Source organism: Carcharhinus amblyrhynchos, chromosome 29 (assembly GCF_965287045.1).
Source record: "Carcharhinus amblyrhynchos chromosome 29, sCarAmb.v2.hapA, whole genome shotgun sequence".
In the NCBI taxonomy this organism is placed as follows: Eukaryota; Metazoa; Chordata; class Chondrichthyes; order Carcharhiniformes; family Carcharhinidae; genus Carcharhinus; species Carcharhinus amblyrhynchos.
This window is the reverse complement of record NC_137352.1, coordinates 9,470,777-9,496,814: the sequence shown is the minus strand read 5'-3', so window position 1 is coordinate 9,496,814 and position 26,038 is coordinate 9,470,777. Positions and strand designations below refer to the sequence as shown.

General features: G+C 47.7%; 1 protein-coding gene across 2 annotated transcripts in view; it reads left to right on the top strand.

Annotated features, from left to right (window-relative positions):
- The first annotated feature begins 1,925 nt into the window (after positions 1–1,925).
- c2cd2l (c2cd2 like) overlaps positions 1,926–26,038 on the top strand; it is a 137,636-nt gene continuing 113,523 nt past the window's right edge. For both annotated transcript variants that reach the window (XM_080214617.1, XM_080214616.1), the window contains exon 1: positions 1,926–2,869. In XM_080214617.1, coding sequence (XP_080070743.1) covers positions 2,492–2,869 — 378 coding nt within the window. In that variant the 5' untranslated portion in view covers positions 1,926–2,491. The remainder of the gene's footprint in view (positions 2,870–26,038) is intronic.

Genomic DNA, 26,038 nt, shown 5'->3' with positions numbered 1-26,038 from the left:
CTCCGTCCCTCCCCTCTCCCTCCGTCCCTCCCCTCTCCCTCCGTCCCTCCCCCTCCCTCTCCGTCCCCTTCCCCCTCCTCCCTCCGTCCCTCCCCCCCCTCACTCCGGCCTCCCCCCTCCCTCCTCCCTCTTCCGTCCCTCCCCCCTCCCTCCCTCTCACTCCGTCCCTCCCCCCCCTCTCACTCCGTCCCTCCCCCCCCTCCCTCTCACTCCGTCCCTCCCCCCTCCCTCCCTCTCACTCCGTCCCTCCCCCCCTCCCCTCCCTCCCTCCCCTCCCCTCTCACTCCGTCCCTCCCCCCTCCCTCCCTCTCACTCCGTCCCTCCCCCTCCCTCCCTCTCCCCTCCCTCCCTCCCCCTCCCCCTCCCTCCCCTCCCTCTCCCTCCGTCCCTCCCCCTCCCTCCTCCTCTCACTCCGTCCCTCCCCCTCCCCTCCCTCCCTCTCACCTCGTCCCTCCCTCCCTCCCTCCCTCCCTCTCCTCCCTCCCTCCCTCTCACTCCGTCCCTCCCTCCCTCCCTCCCCCTCCGTCCCTCCTCCCTCCCTCCCTCCCACTCCGTCCCTCCCTCCCACTCCGTCCCTCCCCCTCCCTCCCTCTCACCGTCCCTCCCCTCCTCCCTCCCTCCCACTCCGTCCCTCCCCTCCCTCCCTTCACTCCGTCCCTCCCCCTCCCTCCCTCCTCACTCCGTCCCTCCCCCTCCCCCTCTCACTCCGTCCTCCCCTCCCTCCCTCCTCACTCCGTCCTCCCCTCCCTCCCTCCTCTCACTCCGTCCCTCCCCCTCCCTCTCACTCCGTCCCTCCCCTCCCTCCCTCTCACTCCGTCCCTCCCTCTCCTCCCTCCCTCCCTCCCTGTCCCTCCCCTCTCCCTCCCTCTCACTCTGTCCCTCCCCTCTCCCTCCCTCTCACTCTGTCCCTCCCCTCTCCCTCCCTCTCACTCTGTCCCTCCCCTCTCCCTCCCTCTCACTCTGTCCCTCCCCTCTCCCTCCCTCTCACTCTGTCCCTCCCCTCTCTCACTCTCTCTCTCACTCTGTCCCTCCCCTCTCCCTCCCTCTCACTCTGTCCCTCCCCTCTCACTCCCTCTCTCTCACTCTGTCCCTCCCCTCTCACTCTGTCCCTCCCCTCTCACTCCCTCTCTCTCACACTGTCCCTCCCCTCTCTCACTCTCTCACTCTGTCCCTCCCCCCCTCCCCTCTCCCTCCCTCTCCCTCCCTCTCACTCTGTCCCTCCCCTCTCACTCCCTCTCTCTCACTCTGTCCTCCCTCTCTCTCACTCCCTCTCTCTCACTCTGTCCCTCCCTCTCTCTCACTCCCTCTCTCTCACTCTGTCCCTCCCTCTCTCTCACTCCCTCTCTCTCACTCTGTCCCTCCCTCTCTCACTCTGTCCCTCCCCTCTCCCTCCCTCTCACTGTCCCTCCCCTCTCCCTCCCTCTCACTCCCTCTCACTCTGTCCCTCCCCTCTCACTCCCTCTCTCTCACTCTGTCCCTCCCCTCTCACTCTGTCCCTCCCCTCTCACTCCCTCTCTCTCACACTGTCCCTCCCCCTCTCCTCCCTCCCTCCCCCTCTCCCTCCCTCCCCTCCTCCTCCCTCCCTCCTCTCCCTCCCTCTCACTCTGTCCCTCCCCTCTCACTCCCTCTCTCTCACTCTGTCCCTCCCCTCTCACTCCCTCTCTCTCACTCTGTCCCTCCCCTCTCACTCCCTCCCTCTCACTCTGTCCCTCCCCTCTCACTCCCTCCCTCTCACTCTGTCCCTCCCCTCTCACTCCCTCCCTCTCACTCTGTCCCTCCCCTCTCTCCCTCTCTCTCACTCTGTCCCTCCCCTCTCACTCCCTCCCTCTCACTCTGTCCCTCCCCTCTCACTCCCTCTCTCTCACTCTGTCCCTCCCCTCTCACTCCCTCCCTCTCACTCTGTCCCTCCCCTCTCCCTCTCTGTCATGTTGCTGCACTCCCTCAGTCCTGCGCACTGTGTCTCTGTCGGGGTGTCTCTTGCGCTCTGAATGCTGGGCCAGAGCTGCTGCTATTCCGGTCAGAGAGAGGGGGGGGAGAGAGAGAGAGAGAGGGGGTAACATCCCCGCTTCACCCCCACCTCCCTTTGAAAGCTGAGCCCAACTTCCAGCGGAGGGGAGAGACAGAGAGAATCCACAGCAGGAAGGCTGGGAGCTGCAGCATCCTGGACTGGCTGAAACTGACACGCCAGCGAGAAGCCCAGGCAGACAGCATGGACAGTGGCAGACTGTGGGGCATTTTCAATCCAGCCTGCTTTCCCTGGGGTTGATGCAGGAAGGGGAATCCTGGCTGAAGATCTAAAGTTGCAATTGAATGTAGCGATTGCCGGTGATATAATGTAGCAAAGAGCAAGCTGAGGGATACTGGCTGAGGGGTGACTTTATTCCCCTTTGCTGGGCTGCTGGCTCCTTAGGGGTGAAGGATCTAGTGTGTCCCATGTGCCGGACCCCTCTCCTAAGTAGCTGCTTGCTGTGTGTGTGTGTGCCCCCACCCCATGGCTCTGCCGATGTCTGCTCTCTTTAGCCTGGTCGGCGGCACCTCTGCCCCGGCTCTCTTGCACCAAGCCGGCTGGATCGCCCTCCTGTTCCTGTTTGTCGCCTCCATCGCCACCGTGTTGACCTGGCTGCTGCAGTACTCCTTCGGGATTTTACGCCGAGGTGGCGGCATCCCCGCCCGCCAGCCGCAGCGGATCCCCGCCGCCAGCCTGGGGCTCTGGAGCTGCCTGCTCAAGCTGGGATGCTCCCGGGAGGACAGCGCCTCGGCGTCGGGACTCAAGCGTCTGGTCACCTCCCTGTTCTCCTTCAAATCCTTCAGGGATAACTGGCAAAGAGCGTGGATCAAAGCACTGAACGACCAGGCTTGTCGCATTGGGGTAGGTTATTATCTTCAGAGTTGGTTCAAGCCTCCAGTATGTAGACCATCTCTCTCCAGAATTGTCGGGTTGGGTTCCTGTATATAGACCATCTTTCCCTCGGGTTGTCCGCTTGAGATCGGGGATGTAGACCATCTCTCCCCAGAATTGTCCGGTTGAGATCCGGGATGTAGACCATCTCTCCCCAGAATTGTCTGGTTGGGTTCCAGTGTGTTGACCATCTGTCTTCAGAATTGTCCAGATGGGTTCCAGTATCTGGACTATCATCCCCTAGAATTGTCCACTTGGGTTCCAGTATGTAGACCATTTCCCTCCAGAATTAGCTAGTTGGGTTCCAGTTTGGGGACCATCAATACCCCCAGAATTGTCCAGTTGTGTTCCAGGATGTAGACCATCTCCCCCCGCCAGTGTTGTCCAGTTGGGCTCCAGTATTTTGACCATCTCTCTTCTCCCATCCCCCCTTCCCCAGAATTGCCCTGTTGGCATTTGGACCAATCTCCCCATCAGTCAGAGTTGCCTGTGTTGTGCTGGGTCCAGTGTCCAGGTTTGACAAAGGGACCGTTGATGTGTCCCGGTGTAATGTGGGGATTGTCTTGCATTGAGGTAGCTGGATGTGAACAAGTTGTTATTGAAACAAGTGCATTTGACTATTAGAGATGTTATATTTGCATCAAACATAGAACATTGGACATCCTTGAATTTGGAAGTTGCAGAGTTTACTCATGTCAGGAGCAGCAAGAATTTAACACTAGTGATGCAGAGGCTTTCTGCAGGCTGGTGACACTTGTCCAGAGCCAATATGGTATTGAAACTTGTAACTTGTCAGCATATGTTGGAAACATTGTCATTTGTTTTCTGTATTATTTTCTATTGTATATGCATATATAATATAATACGAAATATTTAGACCACAAGCTGCAGGAGCAGAAATAGGCTATTTGGCCCATTGAGTCTGCTCCACCATTCAATGAGATCATGACTGATCTGATATGATGATCCTCAACTCCGCTTTTCAGTCTGACCCCCTTTCACCTGATTCCCTTACTGATTAAAAATCTGTCTCAGTCTTGAACCTATTTAGTGATCCATCCTCTACAGCTGTCTGCGATAAAGAATTCCACAGATTCACTTTCTCCAGAGAGAGGAAATTCCTCCTCTTCTCTGTCTTAAACGGGTGACCCCCATACTCTGAGATTCTGCCCTCTGGTCCAAGACTCTCCTGCAAGGGGAAGCAACCTCTCAGCATCTAGCCTATCAAGGATTTCCTCCAATCTTCCCCGCCAATCCCTGAATGTCTTGTTCTTTGGATGACTCCATGGGCATTGACCTCACCCAACAATGTAATTTGCGAAAGTCCTCATATGTGAGTTGAAATCATGAGCATTTGGCCCTGGAGCATGTCATGTATGCTTGGTCCTGTTAGCTTCTTCACCCCTATGTCCACCCACATGTCTTGCCATCAGGGATCACTAATTGGCAAACAGCCATGAGAAAACCTGACGAGCTTTTCCTACCATAGCTCAGGGACAGTGAGAGCAAATTCCTTCCGTATAGAGTTGGGATTTCTGCCCTCTTAAACCTGTGCAGCTTAACAGAAACACACAGTGTATTAACCTTCTGCTAAGCAACCATATGATCATAATCCAAAGTAAGAAAACTGCTGGAAACATAGACCTGACTCTATGGTACATTACTCTTGGAGTTTATTATTTGCAGATTATGAAGTCCTCTGTTGAGAGTGCATTTTGATGAGATACTCTTATTAGTACACATTTCATGGATGTGTTGCCTATTGTAAAGAATGTAAAGAAGATAGAACAATAATGAATGGAAAATTCATTAGTAAGTGATGCGCAGGATAAGAACTGGTTACCCCTAAGTTAAATGACACCTGTTTTAGAATCACAGAATCCCTACAGTGCAGAAGGAGGTCATTTGGCCCATCGAGTCTGCACTAACAACAATCCCACCCAGGCCCCATCCCTGTCACTCCACATAGTTACCCTGCTAGGCCCCTCCGACATTAAGGAGCGATTTAGCATGACCAATCCACCTAACCTGCACACCTTTGGACTGTAGGAGGAAACCAGAGCACCCGGAGGAAACCCACACAGACACAGGGAGAATGTGCAGACTGCACACAGATAGTGACCCATGCCAGGAATCGAACCTGGCCGCTGTGAGGCAGCAGTGCTAACTAAGAACAAAGAACAACCCAGCACGGGAAACAGGCCCTTCGGCCCAACGAGCCCTCGCAGCCATCTTAACAAAGCATTTTCCTACACCTACCTTGCCCCGTATGTATGCGAATGGTACCCCTATTGTAACCAGATTCAGGGGAGAATAGTGTAGGGTCAAAACTGCCGTTTTGAGTTGCATATATTCTGTACAAGCGTCTATTCATCATTATGTCCCTTTTGTATAGTACTGAATTTAATTTATATGGTGACCTTTAATAACCCTTGTTTGTTTGTTTGTTTTAATAACCTTGTTTGTAGTTTGCGCCTCCTGATTTATCCAGAATCACCCTGATAGTGATACTGGCTTTGGATGGGGTTCTGGTCCGTGCTGGTAAACGTCCTGATTTACTCGCAGCCAGGAGAGCAGGGAGGTTTAAACTATAAACGCCGTGAGATCAACGTGGCATGTGTTGATCACGGCTGACTTACAAAGTCTGTTACCGTCTCAGGCACTGGGCTGGAAACGTGCTCCTTTCCCCGCGTATGAATTCAACCCAGACTGATGGATGGACGATTTCTAAACAAATCGAGCTGGGAGGCCAGGAGCCATTTCCTGATTCCTGAGGATCCAGATCCCACAATTAGTTGGCAATGAGTAACCTTACTCAGTCAGACTGTGAGGTTGTCTGTGCGGCAAGTGGAAATGTTACATTGCAACCTTAGGAATCAACTTCTGAGGTTTGGTTAGACCAGTCTGTTGGGTAGAAGTAAGATTCAATGTGTGTCTGATTCCTGACCGATAAATGCTACATTCTAATACTGAATGCTACAAATGGAAAGTTCTTCATTCAAGTTCTGTGAATGAAGAACTTTCCCTTTCATTTAGCACAACTTTTTTGAAAAATCTATGACTTAGAACCATGGTTGGTGACAGCAATGGGCCATCACAATCTATTTTATCACTTTTATACCTATAAATAATGTATTATATGAAACATTTAAATCATAAAAGTATCTGCTATATATAGCCTCCTTAATAATGAATTCTAACGATCGCAGTGGCACAATGGTTAGCACTGCTGCCTCACAGTGCCAGGGACCCAGGTTCAATTTACAGCTTGGAGGGCTGTCTGCATCGAGTCTGTGCATTCTCTCCATGTCTGTGTGGGTTTCCTCCGGGTGCTCCAGTTTGTTCCCCATAGTCCAAAAGACGTGCAGGTTAGGTGCATTGGCCATGCTAAATTCTTCCTCAGTGTACCTAAACAGGTACCAGAGCGTGGCGACTAGGGGGTTTTCACAATAAGTTCATTGCAGTATTAATGTAAGCCTACTTGTGACTAATAAATATATTTTACGTAGGAGCAAAAGTAGACTATTTGGCCCCTAGAGTCTGCTCTGCCATTCAATGAGATCATGGCTGATCTGATACGATAATACTCAACTCCACTTCCCCGCCTTAACCCTTGATTCCCTTACTGATTACAAATCTGTCTCTCTCAGCCTCAGACATAGTTAATGACCCAGCCTCTTCAGTACTCTGCGATAAAGATTTTTAAAGTTTATTCATTCATGTCACAAGCAGTGTTAATGTAAGCCTACAATGAAGTTATTGTGAAAATCCCCTAGTTGTCACACTCTGGCATCTGTTCGGGTACACTGAGGAAGAATTTAGCATGCTCGATGCACCTAACCAGCATGCCTTTGGGACTGTGGGAAGAAACTGGAGCACCTGAAGGAAACCCCACTCAGACACGGGGAGAATGTGCAAACCACACAGGCAGCCACCCAAGCCGAGAATTGAACCCAGGTCCCTGGCGCTGTGAAACAGCAGTGCTAACCACTGTGTCACTGCACTACTCACAGATTCACTACCCTCTGGGAGAAGAAGTTTTTCCTCATCTCTCTCTCAAATGGGCAGCCCCTTATTCTGAGATGATGGTCTCTGGTCCTAGACTGTCCCACAAGAGGAAGCAACCTCTCAAGCTGTCAAGCCTCCAAGAATCCTGTGTGTCTAATATTTATCTGTCCAATATTCTAACTAGGTTATTAAATGTTGTGCATATGCTGTATGCTTCCCATCAGTGTTACATTTATGTCTTGTCATGCTTCACATCATCCTGTCAATTACCATGGGCAGTGCTGCAGATGATGATCACGTTTATTTTAAAGAGGTTAATATCAGTGTTCAAATAACCAGGGGTTCGCAACAATGGCATTGCTATGTGATAAACTCACTGCCACTTCTACGCACGATGTGGATGTGCCGGCGTTGGACTGGGGTAAACACAGTAAGAAGTCTGACAACACCAGGTTTTAGTCCAACCGATTTATTTGATAGTAAACTCACAAGCTTTCGAGGGGACTCCCTCTTCATCAGGTGAATGAACAACTCTCCATTCACCTGACGAAGAGGGAGTCCCCTCGAAAGCTTGTGAGTCCACTTCTACACGCATCAGCAATGGAAGGGTTACGTACCGAATCATTAGGATTGTATACCAGGGCTTAAACTATGCGGGTAGGTGGTATAAATTTAGTTTGCATTGCCTTGAGTCTTGAAAGTTGAGGCCTGATCTTTCCTTATCAAGGGAGATATTCAGAAGAAGAGAGCTTTAATCTTAACTTTACAAATAGACCGGGAATGGAATACAGAAGCGCCAGTTCGCAGGGTAATGGCAATCCAGAATGATCTTCACCAGAAGGCTGTGGGTGTTGGGGACCAATTAAAATTTTCAAGACTGAATCAGTGCATGTTCCGCTGGGATATCCAGGGATATGGAGCGAAGATGGATGAAGATCAACCCTCACCTGACTGAATTCCTGAGGCAGCTCGATGAACTACATCTACTGCTCTGTTCCTACCAAATATTGGTAAAGAAGCACATTAACTAGTTAAAGTAGCTGCTTTTAAGCACACAGTTCATTGGACTGTGTGCTTTTGGGGTCATTTAGAATGCCCTTAGAATACTGGGCCGTTTAAAAACAAAACTCGCTGTGCAGCTTCAGGGCTGAAATGATATTCTAGAGAAAAACAAAATCTAAAATTAGCAACTATAAATATTCCTAGCCATGAATATTCTTATCAGTGAGATCCATTTAACTCTTATTGTACAAGTGATTTGTGGATCACACCTTCACTGCCATCTCCTCTGAGACTACCTAAGGTAAACATGTGGCTTATTGAAATTTATTTTTTATTACTCTTTCCTGGGATGTGACTGGGCCAGAGTTTAATGCCCATCCTGAAATATCCTTGGGAAGGTAGTGGTAAACTGCTGCCTTGAACCGCTGCAGTCCATGTTGTTTGCTGTTAGGGAGGGAGTTCCAGGATTTTGACCCAGTCACAGTGAAGGAATGGCCAAGATATTTCCAAATCAGGATGATGTGTGGCTTGGAGAGGAATCTACAGATGGGCAGGCTGTAGCGTAATGGTATTGTCACTGGATCAGGAATCCAGAGACCCAGGGTAAAGCTCTGAAGACCTGGGTTCGAATCCCACCAAGGTAGATAGATGGCACGTTGGCACAACGGTTAGCACTGCTGCCTCACAGTGCCAGGGACCCGGATTCGATTCCCAGCTTAGGTCACTATCTGTGTGGAGTCTGCACATTCTCCCTGTGTATGCGTGGGTTTCCTCCAGATGCTTCAGTTTCCTCACACAGTCCAAAGATGTGCAGGTTAGGTGCATTGGCCATGCTAAATTCTGCCTCAGTGTATCTGAATAGGTGCTGGAGTGTGGTGACTCAGAGGTTTTCACAGTAACTTGATTACAGTGTGAATGTAAGCCTACTTGTGACGAATAAATAAACTTACTTTTTAGATGGTGAAATTTGAATTCAATAAAAATCTGGAATTTTTGAATCATGAAACCATTGTCGATTGTTGGAAAAACCCATCTGGTTCATTACTGTCCTTTAGGGAAGGAAATCTGCCACACTTATCTGGTCTGGCTTACATGTGACTCCAGACCCATAGCAATGTAGTTGGCTCTTAAATGCCCTCAGTGCTGGGCAATAAATGCTGGTCCAGCCAGCAATGCCCACATCTCATGTATGAATTTTAAAAAAGTTCCATGTATCTGCCGCCCTTGTCCTTCTTGGTCCTGGGTGGTGAAACTGGGGCAAAATGTAAAATGCTGCTCAATGATCATCAAGTTTATGAGCAATCCAAGCCTGATAATGACTGATAATCCCTAATAACAAGAACTTGCATTGATTCAGAGCCTTGTAGGATATTGGAATACCACGCAGGCTCCCAAATTTTGAGGAGCGCAGTTATCTCTAAGGCTGGAAGGTGCAGTGATTCAGACAGGTTCAACTCAGTCCCCACCAGTCAGGCCATAACACAAGCTGTACCAACTAACTGACATGGAATTTCCAAACCTGACTGAGAGAAGACACACAAGGTAGAATCATGGAAACCCTACAGTGCAGAGGAGGCCATTCAGCCCATCGAGCCTTCTGTGACCGATTCTGTGACAGAGTTTTTACCCAGGCCTTCTCCCCTTCCCTAACTCCGTTTCCCCACCCATTTATCATGGCTGATCCACCTAACCTACACATCTTTGGACTGTGGGAGGAAACCTACGCAGATGCGAGGAAATCCACACAGACAGTGACCCTAGACCGGAATTGAACTCAGGTCCCCGGCACTGAGAGGCAGCAGTGCTAACCACTGTGCCACCCTTGATGGCGAATGTGTGAAATATGGTGGTGCAGTAAAAATACTGTTGAGTGGGGATTAAGGCGATTTTCTGAGACATTGGAAATGTTACTCTGTGCTAACCTATCCTGTACCAGATAGGAAATCTTTTCATGCGAATAGTGGACAAAAGATATCCCAATATTGTTTGATTTCTCAACATTGAGCTCCTTCACCTCAATCTATGAGATGCAGAGATACATTGGACATCCTTACCCCACCTGGTGGACTGCACTCAGTTGTATTCTCACATGTTGAAGGTCTTGCACAATTTTGGACAAATAAACTGAATTAGTCACCAAGGGCTTCTGGTCAATAGGTAACAGAGTTTTATTTATTTGTTCCTGGGATGTGCCAGCAAGTCACATCCTTAATTGCTCTTGAGTAAGTGGTGGTGAGCTGCCTTCTTGAACTTTTGCAATCCATGTGGTGTAGTTACACCCCCTGGGCTATTAGGGAGGGAGTTCCAGGATTTTGACTTCAATGACAGATTTGATTTGATTTATTATTGTTACATATATTAACAATATAGTGAAAAGTATTGTTTCTTGTGCACTATACGAACAAAGCGTACCGTTCATAGAAAAGGAAAAGAGAGAGTGCAGAATATAGTGTTACAGTCATAGCTATGGACGTAGAGAAAGATCACTTCAGTGCAGTAGGTTTATTTAAAAGTCTGATGACAGCAAGGAAGAAGCTGTTCTTGAGTTGGTTGGTATGTAATCTCTGATTTTTGTATCTTTTTCCCAATGGAAGAAGAATGAAGAGAGTTTGTCCAGGATGTGTGGGATCCTTGATTACGCTAGCCGTTTTTCCGAGACAACGGGAAGTGTAGACCATGTCGATGGATGGGAGGCTGGTTTGTGTGATGGATTGGGCTATATCACGACCTTTTGTAGTTTCCTGCGGTCTTGGGCAGAGTACGAGCCATACCAAGCTGTGATACAACCAGAAAGAATGATTTCTATGGTGCATCTGTAAAAGCTGGTGAGAGTCGTAGGTGACATGCCAAATTTCGTCAGTCTTCTGAGAAAGTAGAGACATTGGTGGGCTTTCTTAACTGTAGTGTTGGCATGGGGGGACCAGGGCAGGTTGTTGGTGATCTGGACACCTACAAAATTGAAGCTCTTGACGAATGAAGGAGCAGAGATATGTTTCCAAGTTAGGATGGCGAGTGGCTCGGAGGGGAGTTTGCAGGTGATGGTGTTCCCATGTGCCTGCTGCCCCTTGCCCTTCTAGCTGATGGAGATCATGAGTTTGAAAGGTGCTGTTGGAGAAGTCTAGTTACAGCTGTGCATTTGTAGATGATATGTGCTGCTACCATTGTGGTGCTGTTGGAGGAAGTGAATGCTTAAGGTGATGGTTAAGGTGCCAATCAAGTGGGCTGCTTTGTCTTAAGAACTTTGTCTTGGATGTTGTTGAGATTATACAGTATTGTTGGAGCTGCACTCATCCAGGCAGATGGGGAGCATTCCATCATACTTTGGGCTGGAGTCCTCTTACCTTTAGGGCTTCGCTGTAGAAGTTATCTAACTGGTGACTCGCTGTGCGTGTCATATTAACCACACCTCCTCAATCTTTCCTTGCATCAGCAGCAGATTAGGACTGCTGCTCACTTTTCACTTGCCCTTTAGGGTAGTTTAGATATTTTTAGCTGCTCACCAGCAGGCTACCACAAAACTATTTCTTTGCTGTTGTGTTGCAACAGATTTGTTGGCTTCTGAACAACACATTTTTGCACTGTCCAGTAAGTATGTTTATAACTTAGAATGGATGAAATGAGTGCCCCATCATAGAATCCCTACAGTGCAGAAGGAGGCCATTCAGCCCATCAAGTCTGCACTGGCCATCATCCCACTAAGGCTCTATTCCCATAACCCCTCAAATTTACCCTGCTAATGCCCCAACTCTAGGGTGAATTTATCATGGCCAATCAACCTAACCTGCAAATCTTTGTACTGTGGGAGGAAACCGGAGCGCCCAGACGAAACCCATGCATACATGAGGAGAATGTGCAAACTCCAAACCGGCAATGACCCTAGGCCAGAATTGAACCTGGGTCCCTGACACTGTGAGGCAGCAGTGCTAACCACTGTATCATTGTGCCATGAATGTCCCATGATTCATGGGTCAACTAAGAAGTTCAGTATTGATGGCATGGTGACACAGTGGTTACCACTGCTGCCTCACCGTGGCAGGGACGCTGGTTCAATTCTGGCCCCGCGTGACTCTGTGTGGAGTTTGTACGTTCTCCCCGTATGTGTGTGTGGGTTTCCTCCCACTGTCCAAAGATGTGCAAGTTGGGTGGATTGGCCTTGCTAAATTGACCTTGAATCTCCCAAGATATGTAGGTTAGGGAGGAACAGTGGGATAAATTTATGGGGTTGGGGGGCCTGGATGGTATCTGAGAGTCGGTGCAGCATCGATGAATCAAGTAGCCCCCTCTTGCGCAAATTTTGTTTGATAGCACTTCTGTGAAGGTGTTTGGAACTCTTTACTAAGTCAAAGGCGCTATAAAAAGGCAAGTTGTTGTTGTGTTGTTGCTTGGACTCAATTGAACTTTCTGTGTAGTCTTTGGAAATCCGACGTTCCACTGGCAGCAAGTGCAGGGTTCTGAAACCAGAATGTTTGGAACATCAATGTGTTTCCTTTGATTTTCCTGAACCAGCTGTAGGTTATCTTCGGTGCTGGGGGGAATGGGTGATGGGTGAGGGTTGGTAGAAGGGAAGGCAGAAAATGGGCAACTTAAGGGTGCACAAGCCATTGTCTGTGATGGCCAGACACAACTCCTTTTGTGTTTCAAATTCATTAAGATTTGCCCACTCTTGCAAATACAACAGTGCCAAGTGTGCCCGGCATCATTTCAACGATTGTCCAAGGAGTGAACCTGAGGTCTGACCTCCTACTCCTTGGCAACCATATATATTGACAGAAAGAGACTCAGTACACAGTTGCTGGAAGCAGTCTCACTGCGGTTTTACTGTTGTGTTAATCTCAGTGAAAATAAAGTCTGCGTTTCAGCCTGTTATCTCTGTTATTGCCAACCGGGGTAATAAATTAGATCATTTTTAATCCCTGGGGCTATGAACAAACATATTTGATCACACGTTTATGCGACTGCGGTCATGAACATTGTCAGGAACAACGTGAATCAAATCTGAATGTTGTGGGAAAATCTTGAGACATTATTTGCTTTAGTTAATAACATTTTATTACAATATTCAATGTCATATAGTCAGATGAAAGCAAAGATTGCCTGATTCTGAACAAATGCTGGAAAATCTCAGCAGCTCTGACAGCATCTGCAGAGAGGAATTATAGCCACCGTTTCGAGTCTGGATGACCCTTCAAATGTTGACTCCACTCTCCCTCTACAGATGCTGCCAGACCTGCTGAGATTTTCCAGCATTTTCTGTTGTTGATATAGTCAGATGTTGTTTTAATGGTGTTAAAGGTACACGGACCAGATTGAATAATAGAAGTAGGAGTTTTGAGTTTAGCACGGCAGTGACACAATCCAGAGAAAGCTAGGAGATGGTCTAGAGACCAACAGACAGGACAGCACGGTGGAACAGCGGTTAGCAATGCTGCCTCACGGCGCCAGGGACCCGGGTTCGATTCTCGGCTTAGGTTGCTGTCTGCGTGGAGTTTGCATATTCTCCCCGTGTTTGCATGAGTTTCCTCCGGGTGCTCTGGTTTCCTCCCACAATTAAAGGGTGTGCAGGTTAGGGAGATAGGCCATGCTAAATTGCTCCTCGGTGTCCAAGGATGTGTAGGTCAGGTGAGTTAGCTATGGTACAATGTTCGGGGTTCCAGGGATCGAGCAGAGGAGAGGGTCAGATGCTCTTTCAGAGAGACGGTGCAGACTTGATGGGTCGAGCAGCCTATTTCGTAAAGTTCAAAATCTATTAGTCATAAATAGGCTTACAGTAACACTGCAATGAAGCTCTGTGAAAATCCCACAGTCGCCACACTCTGGCGCCTGCTCGGGTACACTGAGGGAGAATTTAGCATGGCCAATGCAACTGACCAGCATGTCCTTGGGACTGTGGGAGGAAACCAGAACACCTGGGGGAGACCGTACAAACTCCACACAGACAGTGATCCAAGTCGGGAATCGAACCTGGATCTCTGGCGCTGTGAGACAGCAGTGCTAACCGCTGTGCTGCTGTGCCGCCCTTTACTGAAGGTTCTATGGTTCTAGGACATCTCATGTTCGAAAGAGCAGATGAGGAGACAAAATTGAAAGAAGAGTTTGCATTTAGATAGCGCCTTAACTTTTTCCTCGGAACACTCCCAAGCATGTCTCTACAAGTGATTACTCTGCAGCACATTCTCTACTGCTACACATGCAAATGGGTCTATAATGTACACCTGGGCATGAGACAGGGCCTTGTGTTGATATCTTATCTGAAAGATGGTGTAGCAGTCCTTCAGTGTTGCACTAAAGGACCAGTTTATCTGCTGAAGTCCTGGAGAGGGCTTTGAAACTGTAGCCTGGCTGTACTGGAGATTGCTGACTCCTCAGTTCATTTCATTGACCGTGTTGCGAGAGTTTTTTGATTTCCCACAGTCTGAAATATTGAATGAGGTAATTATCATCGACAGAGCAAGTCGGAGAATTCTATTGAAAAACGATTTGCACGTCGGAAGACAGAAGTGCTTTTGGCTTGGTGAAATCTGGTTCTGGCTGTTGCTTCATGGCTGCCATTTGAAGAAGCTACAGTTTCATTGCCACAGTCTCTGCATTCTGTTGCTTGGCAACCTAAACCTGCAAATTACATGCAGACTCGAGTCAAATGATGTGGGGGAGGGAGCGTCACCTTTTTCTGTAAATTCAAATCTCTAATCATCATCTAATGTTTTTTTACTGGGAACCTGTGTTTCAAGGTGGAGAGTGGCTGATATCTTCCGCATCTCTCTCCCTTTTTGAGCCACACCAGCCCCTGACTAAATATTGGGAGTAAAAAGTCTGACAACACCAGGTTTTAGTCCAACCTATTTATTTGATAATATACTCGCAAGCTTTCGGGTTAGCCCCTTCGTCAGGTGATGAAGGGACTAAAACCTGGTGTTGTCAGACTTTTTACTGTGTTTACGCCAGTCCAACGCCGGCATACCCACATCATAAATATTGGGAGCACAGAGAGCTGCCCGCACATCCCCCCCCACCTCCAAACAAACATCAGGATGTTTCATTGCATGCAAACCAGTCTCGCTATAACTCTGTCAAAAACACTCTGGCTGCAATCAGGCACAGTCAGCCTGACTTGGCTGCAGATCCTGATGACAACTTGTGCCTTTTAATTTGGGTAACGATCCCAACACTTCAGGGTTGGAGAGGAACATGGATTTCAAGCCAATGAGGGTACAATTAGGGAGACTGGGCAAACATGGCTGGCAACAAATAACATGGGTGTTAAGTGAGAGGGTGGTGGGAATATAGAGGGTTTTGAGCTTGGAATTTCAGAAATAATGAGGAACTGAAAGTGTAGAATAGAGTCATAGAGGTTTACAGGATGGAAACAGGCCCTTCGGCCCAACTTGTCCATGCCGCCATTTTTTTAAAACCCCTAAGCTAATCCCAATTGCCTGCATTTGGCCCACATCCCTCTCTACGCATCTTACTCATGCAACTATAGAATCACTACAGTGCAGAAGAGGCCATTCGACCCATCAGGTCTATACCAACTCTCTGGCAGAGTATCTTACCCAGGCTCTCTCCCCGATACCCTACACGTTTACCGTGGCTAATATTATAACCGACACATCTCAGGACACTAAAAGGCAAATTAGCACGGCCGACGCACCAAACCTGCTCAACTTTGGACTGTGGAAGGAAACTGGAGCACCCGGAGGAAACCCAGGCAGACACGGGAAGAATGTACAGACTCCACACAGACAGTCACCCAAGCCGGGAATCGAATCTGGGTCCCTGGCACTGACCTCTGTGCCACCTTGCTGCCCTATGGTTGCTGAGGGTATCAGATTAGGAAATGTCAGTCCTGTTTGTCAGGGGCAGAATTTGTGTTTTCTCGCTGTCCATGATCAGTGTATTTTGGGATGTGAGGTGTGTACATTTTCTTGCCCTCATTGCGATTGCCCCAATTTATATCACCCAGCAGTAAGCCATTTGTGAGTTTAAAATAAAGGAGGTTATTCATTATCCCACACTAACACCAATGGTTAAAAAGTAACCCCTCATTTCATTCGTTCCTACAATCGTACGCACCAAAATGAAATGCAGATGAAGAAAAACAAAAGAACAAGGGCGACAAGATGGCACGGTGGTTAGTGCTGCTGTCTCACAGTCCCAGGGACACAGGTTTGATTCCCATCTAGGGTCACTGTCTGTGTGGAGTCTGCACATGCTCCCCGTATCTGCGTGGCTTTCTTCCGGGTGCTCCGGTTTCCTCCCACAGTCTAAAAGACATGCTGGTTAGATGCATTGGCCGTGCTAAATTCTCCCTCAGTGTACCCGAGCAGGAATGTAGCAACTAGGGGATTTTCCCTAATTTCATTGCAGTATTAATGTAAGCTACTTGAGACACTAATAATAAACTTTAAAATACAATTATAAATTGGGATTAAATCAGTCTCTTTTGTAGCAGGCCTGTATGTTTTTAGATTCATTGACATCTACCGTGTCTAGTCCTGTTAGAATTTTATTGGTTCCTCTGAGATCCCCTCTCATTCTTCCGAATTTCAGTGAATACAATCCTAACAGAATCAGTCTCACTTCATACGTCAGTCCTGTCATCATATTAATGACTTGGAGGAAGGAACGGAGCGTACTGTGGCCAAATTTGCAGATGATACAAAGGTGGGAGGGAAAGCAGGTTGTAAAGAGGATAGAAATAGCTTATGGAGACGTATTGATGGATAACCTCGTCCAAGTTGTGGCAGAAATTTGACAAGTGGGAAAAATGTGACATTGTTCATTTTGGAAGATAGAATGAGAAGGCGGATTATTATTGAAATGGAGAGAGACTGCAGAAAGCTGTAGCACAAAGGGACTTGGGGATCCTCGTTCACAAAATCTAGAAAGCTAGCATACAGGTGCAGAAGGTAAAAGGGAAGGCAAATAGAATGTCTGCTTTTATTTTAAGGGAGTATAAAGTCAAGAGGCGTGTACAAGATACTGGTGAGGTCACATATAGAATATTGTGTACAGTTTTGGTACCCTTATTTAAGGAAAGATAGCTGATTGGAGGCAGTATCGAGGAGGTTTATTAGGATGATCCCAGGTATGGAGGGACTGCCATGTGAGGAAAGATTAAACAGGTTGGGTCTGTACTCCCTGGAGTTCAGAAGAATGAGAGGTGATCTGATTGAAATTGATGAGACTCTTAGGGAGTTAGACAGGATAAATGTTGGGAGAATGTTTCCACTAATGGGAGAGTGTGGGACCAGAGCACACAGCTGCAGAATAAGGGGGCACTCATTTAAGACAGATTTGAGGAAGAATTATTTTCTTTCAAAGAGTGGTGAATTTTTGGAATTCTCTACCCCAGGCTAAGCCTTTGAACATTTTCAAGGATGAGATTGATAGGTTTTAAATCAGTAGTGGGATTGAAGGTTACGGAGAGAACATAAGAATTTGGAGCAAGAGTAGGCCATCTGGCCCCTCGAACCTGCTTTGTCATTCAATAAGATCATGGCTGATCTTTTTGTGGACTCAGCTCCACTTACCCACCTGCTCACCACAACCCTTAATTCCTTTATTGTTCAAAAATCTATCTATCCTTGCCTTAAAAACATTCAATGAGGTAGCCTCAACTGCTTCCCTGGGCAGAGAATTCCACAGATTCACAACCCTTTGGGTGAAGAAGTTCCTCCTCAACTCAGTCCTAAACCTGCTTCCCCTTATTTTGAGGCTATGCCCCCTAGTTCTAGTTTCACCCGCCATTGCTTCTATCTTATCTATTCCCTTCATAATCTTACATGTTTCCAAAAGATCTCCCCTCAGTCATCTGAATTCCAATGAGTATAGCCTTAATCTACTCAGTCTCTTCTCATCAGTCAACCCTCTCAACTCCAGAGTCAACCTAGTGAATCTCCCCTGCACCCCCTCCAGTGCCAGTATATTCTCAAGTAAGGAGACCAAAACTGTACACCGTACTCCAGGTGTGGCCTCACCACACCTTGGACATAAAGGCAGGACTGAGTCAGTGTTAGACTGGCCATGATCTTATTGAATGGCAGAGCAGGTTAGAGTGGTCCACCCTGTTCCTATTTCTTATGCTTTTATGGTAATTGTTTTTTTAATCATATCACTGTTCATCTCCATGCTTTCTCCAAATGTTCCGTGGCTAGGTGTCCCTTGAACGTCACACTTGAGGTTCCCTAGCCTGCTTTGTTATCTCCAACGCTATGATCAATTTCCAGCGCCCGCAGTGCCATTCAGTACTGTGTTTATGCAGCTTCGCTCTGGATTCTTTGTACATTTCAGTTCCATGTTACCAACATGAGACCAGTTCTGCAGGGAGTCACACCACAACTGGCTCACAATGATTAAAATAAAAGAAATAAAGAAAGAGTTACATAGTTTAAGAAGGTAAATAACACACTGACTGGCACACCCATGTGATCTGTTACAAGTCTAAAGTCCTTGATGACACCTTGAGTGTCTGAGACAGCTACTGTCCTTGTATGTGAATGACTATATGTAAACCTGTATGACTAAGACCACCATGCCAAGGAATGACAGCAGAGGCAGCAGTAATGGAATCAATACGTCACCATTCAAGACCACTTCCTCATCACAGACCACAGACCCCATATCCCGCCCACCAGCTTCAACCTGCTATGCCAACATTGGGCACTCATAGAATGATAGAAATTATAGAAACCGTACAGTACAGAAAGAGACCACTCGGCCCATTGAGTCTGCACTGACCACAATCCCACCCAGGCCCCATCCCCATAGCCCTACACGTTTGCCCACTAATCCCTCTAACCTTCGCATCCCAGGACACTATGGGGCAATTTAGCACGGCCAATCAACCTAACCCGCACATCTTTGGAGTGTGGGAGGAAACCGGAGCACCCGGAGGAAACCCACGGGGAGGACGTGCAAACTCCACATAGACAGCGACCCAAGCTGGGAATCGAACCCAGGTCCCTGGAGCTGTGAAACAGCAGTTGCTAACCACTGTGCTCCTGTGCCACCCTCCCTCAACCCTTTCCGCACTGGATCCAGGCCTTTGTGCAGCAAATCGGCACAAGGGGTGGGGCGTTGTGGTGAACCCCAACTGTAGCTGTGGTTCCCCCCACCCCCCCATTGATGACTCACGTCATTGATGGCTGACTCTGACACAGTTCAGTGGAGGGCTCGTGAAGCTGTTTGTAGACACTACGGAAACTATTACCTGGCTTGACGATTGAATTGTTTTTAATGTGGTGTTCAAAAAAATTATTTTTGTTCTCGCACGGTGGCACAGCGGTTAGCATTGCTGCCTCACAGCACCAGGCACCTGGGTTCAATTCCGACCTTGGGTCACTGTCTGTGTAGAGTCCACACGTTCTCCCCGTGTCTGAGTGGGCTTCCTCCGGGTGCTCCAGTTTCCTCCCGCAGTCCAAAGATGCTCAGGTTAAATTGATTGGCCCTGTTAGATTGCCCCTTACTGTCAGGGGATTAGCGGGATAAATATGTGGGGTTACAGGAATAGGGTGGGATTGTGGTCAGTGCGGGCTCGATGGGCCGAATGGCCTCCTCCTGCACAGGATTCTATGACTCTCTCATGAGACGAGGGATGTTTCAATCTACGAGAGAAATCAGGTGACCCAAGGGCGACCATCTTATTGTAGCCGTTTGCAATTTTTAAAAATATAAAGTATATTTATAACTGAGAATTCATAATATGTTGGAACATGACATGTTATTGACAAAGTGCTTAATTTGCCTTGATGCAATTTGCAGCAACTCCATCCAGTCAAATTTAAAATTCTGTTCATCTTCATCGACTGGGAGAAGCAAGTTGGTATTGAATTGGCAGCGATTAGACTTTGACTCTACGATGGACAAGTGGAAACGGCAGAAGAAATAAATTCTAAGTGCTAAATAGAATCCTCTTGTATATAAATTGTTCTCACTCTCAGTGTGCCAGTGCGAGACAGAGGTGTGGCTTTCCCATGGCTACTTCACTTACTCTCTTCGCAACTTTCAGCAGTCCCGCTATCAGTCATTCAAATCAACAACCTCTTCCCTATTTACCTCACTCACCCTCCAACTCTTTGCAGCTTTAGTGGAGTCCAGTATTTTACTTTTTCTTCTTTATTCTTTTATGGGATGTGGGCATCACAGACAAAGCCAGTATTTGTTGCTCCTCCCTAATCATAGAATCCCCACAGTGCAGGAGGAGGTCCTTCGGCCCATCGAGTCTGCACTGACAACAGTCCCACCCAGGCCCTATCCCTCTAATCCCATATATTTACCCTGCTAATCCCCCTGACACTAAGGACCAATTTAGCAATACCAATCCACTTTACACGCACATCTTTGGACTCTGGGAGGAAACCGAAGCACTTGGAGGAATCCCACACAGATACAGGGAGAATGTGCAGACTCCACACAGACAGTGACCCAAGCCGAGAATCGAACTCTGGCGCTCTGAGGAAGCAGTGCTAACCACTGTGCCACTGTACCGCTCATAAGTTGCCCTTAAATGAGACGTTTCGGAGGGCAGTTGCGACTCAGTGACATTGCAGTGGATCTGCAGTTACATGTAGGTAAGAATGATAGACTTCCTGCCATCAAGGACACTCGTGGACCTGGACTCGTCAAGGAAATCTGCTGTCCTTACCTGGTCTGGCCTACGTATGACTCCAGATCCACAGTAATGTGATTGAATATTCCTTAACTTACCTTCTGAAATACTCGTGGGTCTTTAAGACAATTGGCAATGATTTTTCACAGTTGCCATTACTGAGACCAGCTTTTTCACTCCAGATTGTTAATTGAATTCTAATTCCGCCAGGTGGGATTTGAACCCTTGTTCCCCAACATACTCACCTGGGCCTCTGGGTTACAAGTCCAGTGACATTACCGCTGCGCCACCATCTGTCCCCAAAGACAGAAACCTTGAAACTTTCCCACCCCTGTCTGAAGAATGCAAACTGATGCTAGGCTGCCGCAGGAATTAAACTCTCTGCAACCTCGCAAGAGGAAATTGAAGCGGGCTCCAAGATAACAGGACATTAAGGCTGCGATGACAACACCCTCTTCGTGCTCATATAAAGTGGTTTTCAACATGCATCAGCGTAAAAAATAATTCAGAAAACTAATGAGTGTAGCTGGAATCAAAGGACTTGTTCGCCGTGTATGATTGTGGTCAGGAAGGGTGCGGGGTTCCAAACAAACTCTCAGAAAAGAGTGAAAATGCAAGCAAAATCCTTTTCAGACTGAGATTTGTTAGGTCACAGCTGCATTGTGTGCTGCTGCTGTCACACCGTTCAGGGTTAAATGAATGCCTGGTGAAGGCCCAGCTCTTTATAGTTGCTTTCTTGAAGGAATGTTCCCCACATGTTACCTATTGCCCTCCTCAAAGGTCTGTGGGGTAGAAGAATATCTTCAGCACGCTGGGAATTCTGTAGTCAGTAACTCACCTCCTGACTCTTCAAAGCCTGTCCACCATCGACAAAGCACAAATCAGGAGAGTGCTCGAATATCCTCCAGTTTGACGGAATGAGTACAGCTCAACACCATATTGGACAAAGCTGCCCACTTGATTGGCACCCCCTCCAGCACCTTAACCATCCACTCTCTTCATGACTGACGCACAGTGGCAGCAGTGTGTACCATCTGTAAGATGCATTGTGGCAAATCACCAAGGCTTCTTTGACAGCACCTTCCAAACTCATGATATCTGCTGTCTGGAAGGGCAAGGGCAGCAGGTGCTTGGGAATACCACCACCTACAAGTTCCCCTCCAAGCCACTCATCATCCTGACTTGGAAATATATTGCTGTTCCTTCACTGCGCTGAGTCAAAAATCCTGGAAGTCCCTTCTGAGCAGTGCTGTTAGTGTACCTACACCTCGTGGACCGCAGCGGTTCAGCAAGACAGCTTGCCAAGGCACCACCTTGGGGGCAGCACAGTGATTAGCATTGCTGCCTTACAGCTCCAGAGACCCGGGTTCGATTCCCAGCTTGGGTCACTGTCTGTGTGCAGTTTGTACGTTCTCCCAGTGTCTGTATGGGTTTCCTCTGGGTGCTCCAGTTTCCCCTCTCAGTCCAAAGGTGTGCAGGTTAGGTGCATTGGCCACGCTAAATTGACCCTTAGCATCCAGGGATGCATAGGTTGGAGGGATTAGCACGGTTATGTGGGGTTACGGGGCTAGGGCCTGGGTGGGATTGTTGGGTGTGCACACTCGAAGAGCCGAATGGCCTCCTGCGCTGTAGCGTTTCTGTGTTTCTATGAATTGGGACTGGGCAATAAATTCTGGCCAAGCCAGCGATGCCCATGTACTGTGAAAAAATAAATAAAGAACCTCCTGCTTTTAACCTACTTATAACCCTTTAAACCTACCTTATTGTCCAAACTTCTGTTAATTTTGTCCTTTAACATTGCCTCAGTTCTGTGTCAATATTTATCTGATTACATTGGTGTGAAAGGTCATAGAGGATTTTCCTGTGCAATGCACATTGCAGTTGTGTGATTTGACTTGGAGGCGGCAGAGGGAGTTGGGGGATACACGTGACCCCCAATTCAGCTGGCATTTTCCTCAAAAGAAGGCACTACCCCTCCCCCCTTCCTGCCCATTTCTTTAATCTGCGTTTTGAAGTTTTCATCAGCATTGCCTTTGACCCTCAATATTGAAATCAGAAAGGTATGTCAGAATAGAGGTGTGTCAGAGTAAAGGTGAAATTCCATTGATTTGACAATCTTCAGGTTATGTCAGTAACGCTTCTTACAGTTCATCGGTGACCACACCTCTAAAGTACTTTGCTCGCTGTGAAGAGATTTGGAGCAGCACGTTGGCACAATGGTTAGCACTGCTGCCTCAGTGCCAAGGACCCCAGGTTCTGACCTCAGGTGACTGTCTGTCTGTGTAGACTTTGCACATTCTCCCCGTGTCTACGTAGGTTTCCTCCGGATGCTTCTGTTTTCTCCCACATTCCAAAGATGTGCGGGTTAGAGTGGATTGGCCATGCTATGTTGCTCCTTAGTGTCCCAAAGTGTGTAGATTAGTTGGAATAATCGTCGTAAATGTACGGGGCTACGGGGATTGGATAGCCTGATGGGCCAGGGTAAGATCACTTTTGGTGAGACTTGATGGGTCGAATGGCCTCCTTCTGCACTGTAGGGTTCTACTGAAACAAGTCTGCAATAAAAAAGAACTAGTATCAGTGATGGTGCCCATAAACTATCGGATTGTCGGAAAAACCCCTCTGGTTCACTAATAGGAAATCTACTGTCCTTACCTGCACTGTCTGGTCTACATGTGACTCCAGAGCCACAGCAACGTGGTTGAATATCTCGTAGCTTATGTTCTGAAATACTCTAGCAAGCCACAATGTATCAAATCACTGAAATATTTAATAACAGTGACACTGAATGGACCACTCAGCATTCATTCAGGCACTGGATATGATAGGGGCATATCCAGCAGTCAACCCTGCTCACTAACCTCTATGAACCTGTGCTGAAATAGAGAGAACGGCCCTAGATTAGTCAAGCAACAGCCTGAGATATTTGTACTCACTGAATCTGTCACCATCCCTGGGTGTCCCATTGGCAGGACAGCCCTGCTAGAGGTGGCACAGTGGTTTACAGTCTGCTGGAGGTTGCCCAGGGAGTCCTCAACATTGACCCAGGTCTAACCACATCAAATACGAAACAGTTCTGTAAATTTCAGGGCAGTCAGTTACTCTACAGGAGATCGGCTTTGACTCACCGAAAGAATGTCAGAGAGCACTGGACATACACAATAATGAGAAGCTCATCCGGGATTTTAAACTATGGAAATCATAGAATCCCTGCCGTGCAGAAGGAGGCCATTTGGCCCATGGAATCTGCACCAGCTACCAGCCCACCCAGGTCCTATTCCCGTAGCCCCACGTATTTACCCTGTTAATCCCGACACTAAGATCAATTTAGCATGGCCAATCAACCTAACTCGCACATCTTTGGAGTGCGGGAGGAAACTGGAGCATCCGGAAGAAACCCACGCAGACCTGGGGAGAATGTGCAAACTCCACACAGACAGTGACCTGAGGCTGGAATTGAACCTGGGTCCCTGGCGCTGTGAGGCAGCTGTGGTAACCACTGTGCTGCTGAAATTAAGCAGCCCTACAACTAATTTGATCCACTCCACTATTTTGGGTACCTGAAAAGAAACCTTTACAATAATTTTGACAGCTCTTAACAGAGGCACAGTTTGGGTGTTGGCAATTATTTAATTACACCACTGTGAGTATCTTGAGACATTGTTCTCAAAGAAATCTGCTATATAGCTATGAGTTATTTTTGAGTTTAAAGTTTATTTATTGGTGTCACAAGTAGGCTTACTTTAACATTGCAAAGAAGTTACTGTGAGATTCCCCCCGTCGCCACATTCTGGCGCCTGTTTGGGTACACTGAGAGAGAATTTAGCACGGATAATCCACTTAACCAGCACATCTTTCAGACTGTGGGAGGAAACCAGAGCATCTGGAGGAAACCCATACAGACATGGGGAGAATGTGCAAACTCTGCACAGACAGTGACCCAAGCCGGGAATCGAACTCAGGTCCTGGCATTGTGAGGCAGCAGTGCTAACCACTGTGCCACCGTGCGGCCGTAAGGTTTAATGAGTTGCTCTATCTGAGGTTGACCCTCCAGAAGATGCCCTGGAGTCTCCAAGAACAAAAGTCAAGGGAAAAATCAGAACACGTTGGTTTTTCATTTTCTTTAAGCACAGAAGTTGTTATTTGAAATTGTTATCATGGATCAAAGGGCTGTATATGTCAGAGGATGGAGTGATTAGAGTGGGGGGGGGGGGTCATGTGATGGAATCTTTAAGAATGCATCCAATCAGGGTTGGTGACCTTGGTTGTAGTGATGCCTCTCACCTGATAGAGGTCTTTGGTTGATGGCATTGTGCTGGCTGTATTCCTGTTAGAAAGTGATGTTGACAGTAGCCATGGTATGGAGATGCTGGCGTTGGACTGGGGTGGGCACAGTAAGAAGTCTCACAACACCAGGTTAAAGTCCAACAGATTTGTTTAGAATCAAGAGCTTTTGGAGTGCTGTTCCTTCATCACCTGATCATGATACCAAATAAACCTGTTGGACTTTATCCTGATATTGTAAGATGCGTTAACCTGTTAGAAAGTGGGCAATGATCCTCGAACCCCGACAGTGTAGAAGGAGGCCATTCGGCCTTTTGAGCCTGCACGGACAACAATCCCACCCAGGTCCCATTCTCGTAACCTCATGTGTTTACCTTGCTAATCTCCTGACACTAAGTGGCAATGTAGCAATGACCAATCAACCCAACCTGCATATTTTTAGAGTGTGGGAGGAAACCAGAGCACTTGGAGAAAACCCATGCTATTAAACTTTACTTGAGACCACAAAAGCAAACCAGTGATGGCGGAAACCAGCGCCACGTTATGTTTCGATTCCCACATTCGATGCTGTAAATCGAATACCGAAACTCGCACTCCACCTCTTTGTCCATTTCACGTCGTAGCGGCTTTTCCAGAGCAGGTACTGGCTTTGTGACTTAATTTGTGATACTGCAGAGCACAAGTCACTCATTTCCTTTCCTCAGCTGCCTTGCAAATTTTATCTGAACTCTAAAGGACCTCAGCAGCCTCTTTAATCTGTTCATTGATCAGTTGTTTCCTGTTGTGACAGAGTAAATGGAGGTGATGCAAAGCACCATAGACTTTTCATGACTGTCAACTGACTAAGCACTGATCATCGGAAGGCCTGCGCTCAGGCCTCTGCCGCCTCTGTCAAGGGGCACTCCTGGGAGTGTGATTTGTAATCGCCCCTTGAGGGAATTACGCTGGTCCTGCTGGAAATACCTGGGCAAGGAGTGAGCCCCAGAAAGTGAGCCAAGGCAGGTGGTGAGATGGTTGGGTGGGTTGGGGGAGGGTGTGCGGGGTGAGGTATACCACATTCTCCAGAAGCTCATGCTTTCAAGTGGGAAAGCAGAATTGCTTTTTCATAGAAATTATAAAATCCCAGCAGTGCAGAAGGAGGCCGTGTGGCCCAATGGGCCTGCGCCGACAACAATCCCACCCAGGCCCTATCCCCGTAATCCCACATATTTACCATGCTAGATGTTGACGCTAAAGGT